Source organism: Eulemur rufifrons, chromosome 8, assembly GCF_041146395.1.
Source record: "Eulemur rufifrons isolate Redbay chromosome 8, OSU_ERuf_1, whole genome shotgun sequence".
Lineage (NCBI taxonomy): Eukaryota > Metazoa > Chordata > Mammalia > Primates > Lemuridae > Eulemur > Eulemur rufifrons.
In genome coordinates, this window is record NC_090990.1 from 57,556,271 (window position 1) to 57,568,949 (window position 12,679).

The 12,679-nt window shown below is 42.4% G+C and overlaps 2 protein-coding genes across 2 annotated transcripts in view; one reads left to right on the plus strand and one right to left on the minus strand.

Moving 5' to 3' along the window:
- The window catches only part of LRRC53 (leucine rich repeat containing 53), a 43,438-nt gene extending 42,194 nt beyond the window's left edge, over window positions 1-1,244 (minus strand). The window contains exon 1 of the mRNA XM_069478077.1: window positions 1,159-1,244. Coding sequence (XP_069334178.1) covers window positions 1,159-1,171 — 13 coding nt within the window. The 5' untranslated portion in view covers window positions 1,172-1,244. The remainder of the gene's footprint in view (window positions 1-1,158) is intronic.
- The window catches only part of TNNI3K (TNNI3 interacting kinase), a 284,808-nt gene that overhangs the window by 254,294 nt on the left and 17,835 nt on the right, over window positions 1-12,679 (plus strand). The gene's annotated exons all lie outside the window — the stretch shown is intronic.

Consider the following 12,679-nt stretch of genomic DNA (forward strand, 5'->3'; position numbering starts at 1 on the left):
TCATCTAACAATTATTAAGCATCTATTACATGCCAGATCCTGTAGAAAATATTGGAAACACAGTGAGAGATTAGACATCTCCCCAGCTCTGAGGGAATTCGTGGTGTAGGGAGGAGGTCAGAGAAGCAAACAGAAAGATCAGTACTGAGCCAGGGGTAGGATGTTCTGGGAGCCTGAGAAGGGTCAGGGGAGGCTTCCTGAAAGCAATGCTATTTAACTTGAATTTGGCAGAATTAGCAGGCAGAAAAGAGAAGAAAGAGTGTCCTAGGAAAAGGAAGCAGCAGGAGCAAAGGCAGGGAAGTGGGAACCCATGTGGTATATTTGGGGAACAGCAAAATTGGGGTGTGGCTAGAGCAAAAGGTATGGTTAGGGACTTAAAGTGAACAGAAGTATTACAGAAATAAGAGAAGAATATGGAGGCAATTGGGTTCATTATCTAAGGAAAACTGGAAGAAAGAGAACATCTTTCCTTTACGCAGCGTCCCTTCCAGTCACTACAACCTCAGACTCTTCACCCAGGCAGAGACTATGCAAGGATCTGAGTGGGATGGGATATAGCAACCAGTAGTCTTTGTTGAAATTGCACTGGGGCATGACTCAAAACTCTGGGTGACTCTGAATGAGCATGAATTCTGCAGCTGTGTTTAGATGAGTCATTGTAAGGACTCAAGTGAACACGGGGATAGAGAGAATGCAGCAATCCAGATGAGACTTGAGTGACAGAGACACAGTAGGGCTCCACTTGGAATTGGAGATTGGCCCCTGGAACTGTGTATACCAGGCAGCACTGCAGGGGTGGCTCTTGGACTCAACTCACCCTGTGCTGATGATGCTGTGCACTGTTTCTGGGTCTGTCTCTCTAGCTGGTGAGGACTGGGAAATAAAGATGTAAACACTTAAGTGCACTTATAGTAATAACTTTCATCGGGTGTCAGGCAGGTGGGAGAGGGGAGGAGGGAATGGATATATACACACCTAATGGGTGTGGTGTGCACCATCTGCAGGATGGACACACTTAAAGCTCTGACTCAGGTGGGGCAGAGGCAATATATGTAACATAAACACTTGTACCCCCATAATATGCTGAAATAAAAAAAATTAAAAAAAAAAAGAATCCAGTCATCATAAAAAAAAAAAACAGGAAAGAAATTAATTTACCCAAAGGTTTCATAGCTTGTTGTTTGTTAATCTCCACATTGAAAGGTGGGTGATGAATCTGAGACCTACTGAGTGAACTGTCCAGCATCTCAGCCACATGCCTTGCTCCTCTTGACCTGCACCTGCACTCCCACGCCACCTCTGCCTGCCTTCAGCCCTTAGTGCCTAGAATAACGCCTGGCACATGGTAGTTACTCATCAAAAGTTCATTGAGGGAAAGAACGAACACCTACCACTGACGGGGTGCTATTTATACTGCTCTGTCTGCACTGTTGGGAGCTTCATACTACGTTCTTCAAAATAGGCACTTCCTGCAGCAGGCCTCCCTCAGCCAGAAAAACTTCCCTAGGAACAAGCCTCACGATGGGGCAGACCATGAGCACTTCAAGTTGGCCTTTTCTGCCTCTCGCCTAGGTAAATGGCTCACCATGGAAAACTGCAGTGACTTTTGCCATCTCACTAACATTTTTCATGACAGGATACTCTTGGCTCTTCAAAACTGATGCTAGTTTTGTTAACAAAGCCTTTGTCAAAGGATTTTGTTGTTAGAATCAACCGAGCATACAGCTTGTCCAGTCAGTACTGTTTGGCCTGAGATCACAGCAGAGGTGACTGACTGAGGTGAGGAATTGGTTGTGGAGAAAGAGTTCGAAGGGCCCAGAGATCCACGTGTGCTTTTCTGGTTCATTTACTCAACTGACATCTGTTGAACAGTATATTGGGATTTGGAAATGTACTGAGGCCCAATCCCTTCATAATTTCATTCCAGCTCACTAAGTGCTCTTACCAGAGTAAGTCCATGGACAGGTGGAGACACAGGGGCACTGGTACAGGAGTTGACAACTGGTGGTAACTCTCTTTGCAGTGTTCGCACGGGAGAAACAGTTTGTGCAGTGGGTGCATCCTGCTTCAGACTCCTGCACATCTGCAGAGAACTTTACATTCCCACTGCAAGAGTAGTTTCTTTTCCTTTCTTCTTTCTTCTCCTTCTCCTCCTCCTCTTTTCTCTACGCCATACCTAAGCAAATCTGTATTATCCAGAGGCAGCTGGTGCTACTATGTGGGAGTGTTAAATGTTTAACATCTTGTCACTTGCATAACTGATAGAGTCATCCTTTTTGTTTCAGAGTCTCGTGTTTAGGGGTTGAAAAGCTAGATTGATGAGCATTACCAGAGAGAAATATTTTTTTGGAAAGTAAGTGAAGCTGATGACACATTACTTTACAGTTTAGTGAAATTCAGCAAATCTAATTCTATTATCCTGTCAAAGTTTCACAAAAAGGAGACCTGAAAGCATATTTTAGATGAATCTTTAAAGATTTCAGAAGCCACAACCACATCTGCAAAACTCAGATGCATCTGGTGCTGATAGACCTTTGTTTCTCTATAGACTAAGGGGAGTAACTAATCTTCCAACAACTAATTAAGTAAAGTTATCTTTGGTGATACGGTGCCTGCCTCTCTTCCCCTTGAAAAGTTTGTCAGGCAGTAAACGATAACTGCATTTTTCAATTCAAAGGCTTCTCAAAGTTTACACAGCCGGATTTACCCAGGCGCACCAAAATAGAAGCTTCCTTTATGAATCATAGAACAGAGTACTGAAATGCAGATTTTATAGAGCATTTAAAGCCAGATCATTTATGCCCTTATTTATTTTCACAATCAAGTATGAGACATGGGTCAATAAAATACATTCTGAACAAAATGCTAGGAGTGATTATTTTGAAGTATTTTTCTACAACTCTGTGTATTTGTCAGAGGTTCACAAGCTAACAAACTGAAAGGGCTTCCTGCTCCGTTCGGCAATTGGTGTGACTGTATATATACCTGTACAGAAATGTTTATTATCAAGGGGAAAACTTAAGTAAAAGAGAGGCATTGACCGAAACGTTCATTTTAATAGAAATTGCTATTTTTCTTTCTGCTATCTCAATCATTCATTGAAGAAGGAAATTCTTAATAGAGTTTACTGAGAACTTACTATGTGCTAGTATGTATATTATTTATATAATGTTTCAAACTACCTGAAAAGTAGATATTATGTCCATTTTGAGGATGGAAAAACTGGTCAGTTAGGGAATATGCCCTGAAATAGTAAGTAAGGAAACTGGTTGACCCCAGTCTAACTAAACCCAAAGCCATGTGTGCTTTTTTCAGGACAGCATAATAAATTCTGTTTGGAACTTATGATAAAAACAAGGTCAAAATTATAGCAAAAATGTGAAAGGATGTTATGGGTTGAATTGTGTCCCTCAAAATGATACATTGAAATCCTAAACCCTAATACCTCGAAATGTAATCTTATTTGGAAACAGGGTTGTTTGCGGATATGAGAAGTTAATAAGAGGTCATACCAGGGTAGAGTGGGCCCTTGATTCAATGTGACTTGTATCTTTAGAAGAAGAGGAGACACACAAGTAAATGCCTTGTAAAGTTGATGGAGGCAGAGAATGGAGCAATGCATCTAGAAGCCAAGGAATGTCAAGAACTGTCAGCCCTCGGCAGAATTTAGGAGCCAGGCACAGAACAGATTGTTCCTCAGAGCCTTCAGAGATAACCAACCCTGCTGACACTTTAAGTCTGGATTTGTAGCCTCCAAAACTGTAAAAGAATACATTTCTGTTGTTCTAAGCCTCCTAGTTTTTGGAGCTTTGTTATGGCAGCCCTAGGACACTAATATGGGGGCTGATAGAGCTTTATAAAGCTTAGGAAGAAAACAAGCTCTCAAGACTAACTGTTAGGTTGGTGCCCTTCATGAGGGTAACTGTTATGTGTTATTTACTCTTCATTATTTGGGATCGTACAGAAAATCCACACCTACCCCATAGGAGACTTGAAAGATATTTTTTGGCACCTTCTCAGAAAATAAATATATGATTAACCAAAGTCATGGTGAAATTCTCACATTTTATAATGTCCATACATATCACAAGGACGCTAGGAGAGGGTATGCTGTTTAACTGAAGTTTCTCTGATGGTTGCTGTTGGCAACCAGTCCTACAAGAGCCACAAGCCTAATTAGGGCAGGAGTCAGGAAGAGACTGCGAGTAATTGAGGTCAGACATAACTCAGGTTTGGCAGGTGACTGACATCTGATGCAGGCAGACAAAGGGACTGTGGTCTGAGGCGGCAGACACAACAGGTGAGGGCTGGTGGCGGAACACTGGTAGAAATAACTAAAATCTGGATCTGAAAAGAACATGCAAACAGGTCAAAGAACAGGTATGATAAAAATCTAAGGAACGTCAGGTTTTTATCTTCAGAAGCCTAGTCCTCCTCAATAGGCTCTTTCTTTAGACTGGAGATCATGGGTTGTTGAAAGGACTATCCTTACCCTTGCCAACCTGGTGCCCCATGGAGCCAGTTACGTCCCTTCTGCCCTCAAGATTTGGAAATCTGACTCCGTTGAGAAAGAGGAACTTGCCCCGGCAAAGAATGGGAATGGAAAGGGTAGCACTGATGTCTTCAGGAGCCCCGCTAGCGGGGAAGGAACAGATGACACACGTACCGGTGAAGCTGTCCTCTGAGCATCTTCGAGCTGGAACTCAGCAGAGAATGTGGGTCTGAAGTGCAAATCATCTATATTTTCATTGATAATAACTTTAGCATCTCAATATTTATAAAAATCTGGCCATTTCTTTTTGTTTAGAAATTTCTCACTAGCCATAAAAAAACATGCTGACTAATGTTGAAGACTGGCCAGTGAATGCTGCTGTCCATTTGTTCGTTCACTCATCTGTTCAATCACTACTTTACTGGGAGGGGAGGGAATTCTTTATTTCCAGATATTTTGCTAAATGCTGAAAATAAAGGGAAAAAAACAAAACATGGTTCCCAACTAGAGATGATAGTGGTTGAGTCAGGAAGGCATTATCAAATCTGTACGACATAATGCATTAAGTGCTATAATGGAGAGCAAGTCCTTTTACTCGGGGTCTTAGTATGTGAGGAAAACCACGAGCAAGAAGTTCACTGGGGATGTGGCCTACCTGTGTGAGGTGAGACCAACAGGTGATGAGGCTGGAGTAGACCCAGGCCTGCTGCTCGAGACCTGGGCCAGGGGGCCTCAGCAGGAGGTGGCAAGGTCAGCTGTGTTTAAAAGGAAGATCATTTCCAGAGCTTTGCTGAAGATGGCCTAGAGAGGGGAAAGGGCTGCCTAGTGGCAGAGAAAATCAGTTTTAATACTGTCAGAATCAGGCTTTAGTGAGTCGTGCTATGTTCAAAAGAGGAATGACACGTCATGGGGAGTACCACACGTTGCAGATGATAACATGGTATTTTCATCATACATGTAGATGGCATTACACATCCCCCATCACTAATGCAGACATTTTATATCTCCAGTAGTAATACTGGATGTTCCCTCATACACCACACTTTTCCCCCAACTCTTATTATGACAGGTTAAGGCAGCTTACTTCTGGGATTTTCCTGTGTTAGAATATTCTACGTAGATGAAATATCCTTATTGTCGATTCACAAAAATGATCTCAGCAACTGTTAACCACATGATAGACAATATTTACTTTAACAACCTCTCTCCAAATGTGGCAGAAGTCTAAAGGAAATATTTACAGTGAGTGTTCCCATGAGCAGAATTATGAGGAAACACTGATAGTAATTCAAAACACAACAGAAATATCATTGTCCCCAGCTCTGTTAGTAGAGATTATGCACAGCTTACCCCTTACCCCCATTTCAGCAGATGCTGTTCATTATTAGGTATCACAGGACTCATTCTCAACACCTGCAGGCACTTTCTCTGTGTGATATATCTGTAGGGGTAATTCTTTTAAAGAAGGTTAATAACATTAATCCCATTTTACAGATGGGAATAAAAGACAACTGGTTTATGATATTTTCTCAGGTCAGATAGTAAATCAATGCCTCATTAACAGTCATTAGAATTTTCACTCCATCCAATTTCTAACTAAGCTCCTTCCCTAGGGCACTTAATTAGTGTTAAGAATTTTCTGGCATTCGTGCTCACTGTCAAATATTCAAGCCCATGTTTGAGCAAGGCAGTGTGCTAGTGGTACAAGCCTGCCTGGGAAATGGTAAGTGTGTCAGCTGAGCCAGCATGTGGAAGGTGGTTTGGGATCAGTGCAGGAATAGCCTTTAATAACAATAGTTAGTAATAGTGGTGCTTACGGGGGGCTCCGTATGTATAGGCCCTGTTCTGAGCATTCTACGTGATCTGCTATGTCCAACTCACAGTGGCAACCCCGTTAGGCCCCATCTCAAAGATGAAGAAACCAAGGCTTATAAGGTGACTTGTGTGAGGAGGACAGCTAATAAGCAGAAAGAGAATTTGAAACTAGGTCATCTGAAGCCAGAGTTCACGGTCTCAATCACAAAGGCAGTGGTTTTCAAAATTTAGAATGCATCAGAATCACCCGGAAGGTTTCTTAAAGCACAGATTGCTTGGCTCAACACCAGAATTTCTGGTTCAGTAGGTGTGATGTGGGGTTGAAAATTCCCATTTCTAACCAGTTCCCAGGGGATGCTGAAGATGACCATCCAGGGGTCACCCTTTAAGAACCACTGATCTAGGCGATGTTTCATGTAACAGTCTTCAACTGTGGTCAGCACACAGTGGGAAGCGATTCAGACTTTTTCAGCAAGTGATGACCTGGCCAGAGCACTACTTTTAGAAGATTAATCTGGCAACTGTGTATAAGGTACTTGAGAACAGATGGTGGACCAGGGGGTTCCCAGCTAAGTCAAGTAGAAGCAGAGACATGGTAATAGATGTTGAGAAATATTGGCCCAGTGGAGTAGATGGAGAGGGTTTGCAGATTGATTGAGGGAAAAGGAGCCGTCAGATGTGACAGTCTGCTTTTCAGTCTGGGTGGCTAGAAGAATTATTAGGTCATTAATAGAAATTGAGAGGAGTTCTACATTCCGTGTGTTTCTATCGCCTGTTTGCGCATAGCCTTCTATCATTCACTTCCTTTATTTATTGTTTTTATTTATAAGAGTTCCACAGCATTTTTCTTCTTCCTCTTTACCCACAGAGACCAATGTATCTAACAGGTGACTACAGACTCTTGCTCTCTTCTGAGACACTGTTCTTATCTCGAGGACCTCTGATTCTTCCACTCCTCCCTAAAAATACCTCCTTTCTAGGGTGGCTGTGTAGCTCACGCTCTGCTTAGGGTTCTTAGTGGATTCTACTAATCATGACTAAGTTTGTGCTTTCTGTATTTTACCTGAAACCTATCTGGGGAACCTATTATCAAAAACAGAGGCTTCATAATCCATCATTAATGGTGTTTTCAAAGTAATACCTGTTTTTTAAGTTCAGAATTATTATATGAGTGTTTTAGCCTTACATTTTGCTGTTATATAATTTCTTTTCTGTAAGTAAAGTGTGCATTTTTAAAAACACCATTTACAAATATGCATCCTCTAAGAGGGCGTATTTAGTCTTCAATTTAAAACAAATTACCTTACTTTAAAAGGACAATTTTTTTTTTTTTTTTGTTGAGACAGAGTCTCGCTCTGTTGCCCAGGCTAGAGTGAGTGCCGTGGCATCAGCTTAGCTCACAGCAACCTCAGACTCCTCGGCTTAAGCGATCCTACTGCCTCAGCCTCCCGAGTAGCTGGGACTACAGGCATGCGCCACTATGCCCGGCTAATTTTTTCTATATAGATTTTTAGTTGTCCATATAATGTCTTTCTATTTTTAGTAGAGACGGGGTCTCGCTCAGGCTGGTCTCGAACTCCTGACCTTGAGCAATCCACCCGCCTCGGCCTCCCAGAGTGCTAGGATTACAGGCGTGAGCCACCGCGCCCGGCCAGGACAATTTTTAAAGTCCTTAAGTTGGTTATTTTTTTATGCTTGCATTTATGTTTTATTTTTTGTTATTTCAGAATATTACAGGGCACAAACGTTTTCATTACATAAATTGCTTTTATACCATTTGAGTCAAAGTGATAAGTGTGCCCATCCCCTAGATAGAGTGCATTGTACCCATTAGGTGTGAATTTACCCATCCCCTCTGCCCCCTTCCCTCCTCCCCTATCCCACCTGCTTGATTCCCGATGAAGCCCCTCACTAAACTTAGGGAAGTTACTTAAGGAGCTGATTTATTGTGGGGTGGGGATCTTGCTTGGGGCTTTAATTTGCTCAGTTGTGAATAGTGGTGACACGGGAGCAGAGGTAAAGAGAAGTCTGAATAGTCCCCGGGGTCTCTGTGGTAGTTTGGGGTCCTCTCTGTGGGTGCACAGATCCATCTTCTCTGTGCTCTGGGAGCCCTGACTGGACAGTGTTCTTATGGGTATTTCTCATTTGAGCAACAGCTCAACCCTCAGCTTCAACTTCACAGCATTTTTAGATAATGTCCTGTCTCAATCACCACAGAGGTGTGGAGAGCTGAAATTAGGATATATATGGGAGTTGTGTACAGTAGTGATTAAGAGCACAAGCTCCCGGTTGGACTGGCTGTGTTCACATTCTGGCACTGCCATTTTCTGTGTGGTCTTTGCCAAGCTAATTACCTTCTTTATATTTGCTTCCTCATCTATAAAATAGGGGTAATAATGGTACTTACTTCATGGTTATTGTGAGGATTAAATGAATCAGTCTATGTAAGCCACTTAAAACAATGTCTAGCACATAGTTACTGCTCAATAAATATTAGCTATTTTATGAAATATATATTCTAGTACAATAAACCCTTACCTTATCTTATGCACATACAAACACATAAATGTATCATGTATGTATATATGTGTGTGTATATATACATATATACAATGTACACATTCCAAGTTAAATGCTACTATATTCATGAAATCTTCTTCATTTCCTTTCTTCCTTGTTTTGTATAGCAAATGCTTGGTAAAGACCCATTATATTTCAGGCAGTGGGGAAACAGTGATCAGAAAGGTGGACCCAATCCATATCCTCGTAGAGCTGGTGAATAGGCCATTTCAGCAATGTGATAAATTTTATGATACAAGGGGCACAGAGATTAATAAATGAACATATGAATGGATAAATGGGTGAGTGAATGTTTCTAGCTATTTCTACATAATGTTAAGTGTTTTGATCCCTGAGAATAAGTCAGAATTTCTTTAAAATCTGTCCTAGGTGCTAGTCTATTCCTAATGCCATTTCTGCTGTGAATCACAACTACTACAGAGCCCACAGTGAACAAGGGTCTGCCTGCAGCTGTTGTTAATCTTCCAAACAGGCAGCTGAGATCCAGGTAGAGCAAAAAAATCCAGATGAGGGAGATATAACAACATCCCTCCAATGATAGACGGCAGGAAGTAATTACTATCTGCCTTATCACTTTTCCAATGCACTCATGCTGAGATTCACTGGCCAGGGATTGTGCCAAAAAAAAAAAAAAAAAAAAAAAAAATCTAGTTCAGGCTCTATTGGAAACTTAATATAGCAGGTGAAGCATTCAGGCCCGTGATGAATCAGAGCCAGACACAAAATAGAAGGCTATGGACTCAAGGGCTTCAAAGAGAGACATTTAGGGCAGTTCTGCTCTTGGAGCTGCTGCTTGCTCTTGCTAAGAGCCAGAATTTAAAGGAGGCAGCTGCTGCAAATGTGCATAAATAAAGGAAGCGAGTTCCTAGCGTTCCTATGGGAACCTGCAGCAGCTCAGATTACCCATTCCCTAGACAGGATTTCCTTTCAGCTCGGTGTCTCATATTAAAAGGTAGACCAAAGGGTACACTTCCAGAATGGTCCGTGGGGAATATTTGTAGTAAGAGTTGCATGACTAATTCTCCCAACACGTATGGAAGCCCTACTCCTAATAGTGTTATACACTTAAAAAGTAGCACGAAAAAGGGGGAATATGTCTTTTTACCACATATTCTAAAAATGTAAGTTATCATTTTTCTAGTTTCTAAAATTTGTGTGTGTGTGTGTGAAAACTATCCAATGAAGCATTCCCAGAATTCATTTTCTTATTGGAATATTGATTATGTAATTCAAATCTGGATCAACATTGGTGTTTTTCTTAGGTTGAAAATCTGTTGTCTGTTTACCTTAGTCCCCAGTTTTAGTGGAAACTTTGCTGGTAGAGGGAATTCAAGATTAGACTGTGAACACATAAAATCCAGCACTGCATGACCTAAAGCTTCAATAGGTTCAGGACCAGAAGCCCAAATTTCTGACTGCAAGCCCAACTGTCCACTGGAAATTGAAAAATCCAGGTTACTAATGAGAGGGGGGAACCCCATGCATTCACTGCAGCAGATCACACAGTTTTCTGTAATGTAGCAACACCGTGGAGCAGAAAAACAATGAGCTGCTGTGTGGGTTCTGTCTGACCCTCCCTTTCCCTCTTACAGGCAAGATGACCTCAGGCAAATTGCCTGACCTGTCTGCCCTTCAGTTTCTTCATGGAAAAATATAATAATAACACCTATACCACACAGTTTCTGGGAAGACCAAATAGGGAATGTATGTGCAATGAATGTTCTAACACTTATGATTTCAAAAAATATGTTTATAGACATGATCCCAATTGATACTTCCATGAAACTTATGGATTTGTAATGACATATATCACCGTATCACTAGTGTGATATTTGTGTTTTGCTGTGCACATATCTAAGAGAACAAGGCAATTCTGCCAAGCCACAATTCCAAAGGCACAGATAACTATGAAATTCTTGCTTTCGCCAAAGAAGTGCTTTGCAAAGCATTGACATTTAGCCCACTGGTGGCCAGCCACAAACACAGTTTTTGTGGCAGTGTCCACAAAAGTGCCAGTGAATTCTTCTACATGAGAAGTCCTTAAAACACATAGTAACTGTGTGGTAACAGCCATCAGAGGCATTTGGAGGCAGTCAGAAGAGCCTGTTGGGTATTTTAACAGCCTGATCTCTGCCCCATTCAGCTGGCTATGGGAACATGCAGAGGGGATGCCCCTGCGGGCCTGCCAGGAGTCGAGGGAGCTCGGCCCATGCAACAGGAAGGTGCAGGCCCTCTGCCTCTGACACTGTGTGGACTCCAGGGCTGTTGCATAATCCCACTGGCTGTGGCCAAGGAGGGGGATAGATAGGGCCAAATGGTGACTCACTGTGGGACCTCCACACGACACCTTCCTATTCAAAAATTGTGTAGGAAAATACATTAGGAAAAGGCCACATAAATCTCTTCTGGCTTATAAAAGATTTTTCATTTTTTTCAGTTCTGGGAGCCATGGGCATTGAATTCATTCATTTAGCAAATATTTATACAGTACTCACATTTCTAGGCTCTGGAGATACAGCAGCAAATAAAACAAGCAACATAATCCCTCCTCATAGAGCTTTTATTCTAACGTAGGACAGGAGCAACCGGCAACTTTTTGAAAAGTAAATTACATGGTCTATTAAAGCCGGGATAGGGGTAGGGAGTGGAGAAAGAGATGTGGTTTACAGTGTTAAACAGGGCGGCCAGGGAAGGCCTCACCCAGCACACAACATTTGAACAAAACTGTGAACGAGATGAACAGGAGAACCACAGGACCCTGGGGAAGAGCATTGCAGGTTGTGGGAACAGCAAGTGCAGATTCCCTGAGGTGGGAGCATGTCTGTGGATTTGGAGAATGCAGCCAGGAGGCGAGATGGAGGCAAATGACCATGAGGTAGAAAGTAAAGGGCCAGATCATGAAGGGGGGCAGACTGTTGTCAGGACTTGGGGTGTCTCCTGAGGCTGAGACACGTGCCCCTGCAGAGATTCAGACACCACAGCGACAAGATTAGGCTCCTTTCTAAAAGGATCACTCTGGCTGAGGTACTTTGGGACTGGGAGAGAAGGTGGTCAATTAATTTGCACTTTTAAACCTACTTTCTGTTCGTTCAATTATCTAATAAATATTTTACTTAGCGTGGGCTACGAGCTGGGGACTGGGGAGACAGACAAACACGGAAACAATGATGAAACAGTGCGAGAAAGAACATACTAGCAAAGGCACCTAACGAGTATGAGGTGGGTTGGAGCTAAGGCCTGAAGGATGGGTAGCGTGATCCAGTGGGAGAGGGGAGGGACAGAAGCTTCAAGCAGAGATGTTAATGATAATGACAATAGCAACAACAATAATTAAGTAGCCAGTGTTTACTGAGCACCTACTACGTGGTGGGGATCCTTCTAAGCACGTTAGTTGTATATCATCTCATACAATCCTCACAAAGACCCATGTGTATGATACATACTATCATTGTCCTCATGGTGCACAGAGGAGTGTGAGGCACCGGAAGGTAAAGAAACTTCCTCAAGGACAACAGCTAGGAAGTGGAGGTGCCAGGACTGGGAGCCTGGCTTAGTCTGGCTCACAGCCCGTGTTCCTAACCACGTGGCCAACCTGCACAGAAAATTGAGTCTGGGAGATGAGGCTGAAGAAATGCTCAGGAGCTCAGTTCAACCCAATTTATTTTTAAAATAAGTGTTGCAAGTAAAGTCTGTGCCAGGCCCCAAATGCCAGGGCTACAGAGATAAATCCTAAAGCCTGGCTGCTGTTCTGAGGGAGTGTGCTTCTGGTGTGGCGTGTATCAAAGCTTAATA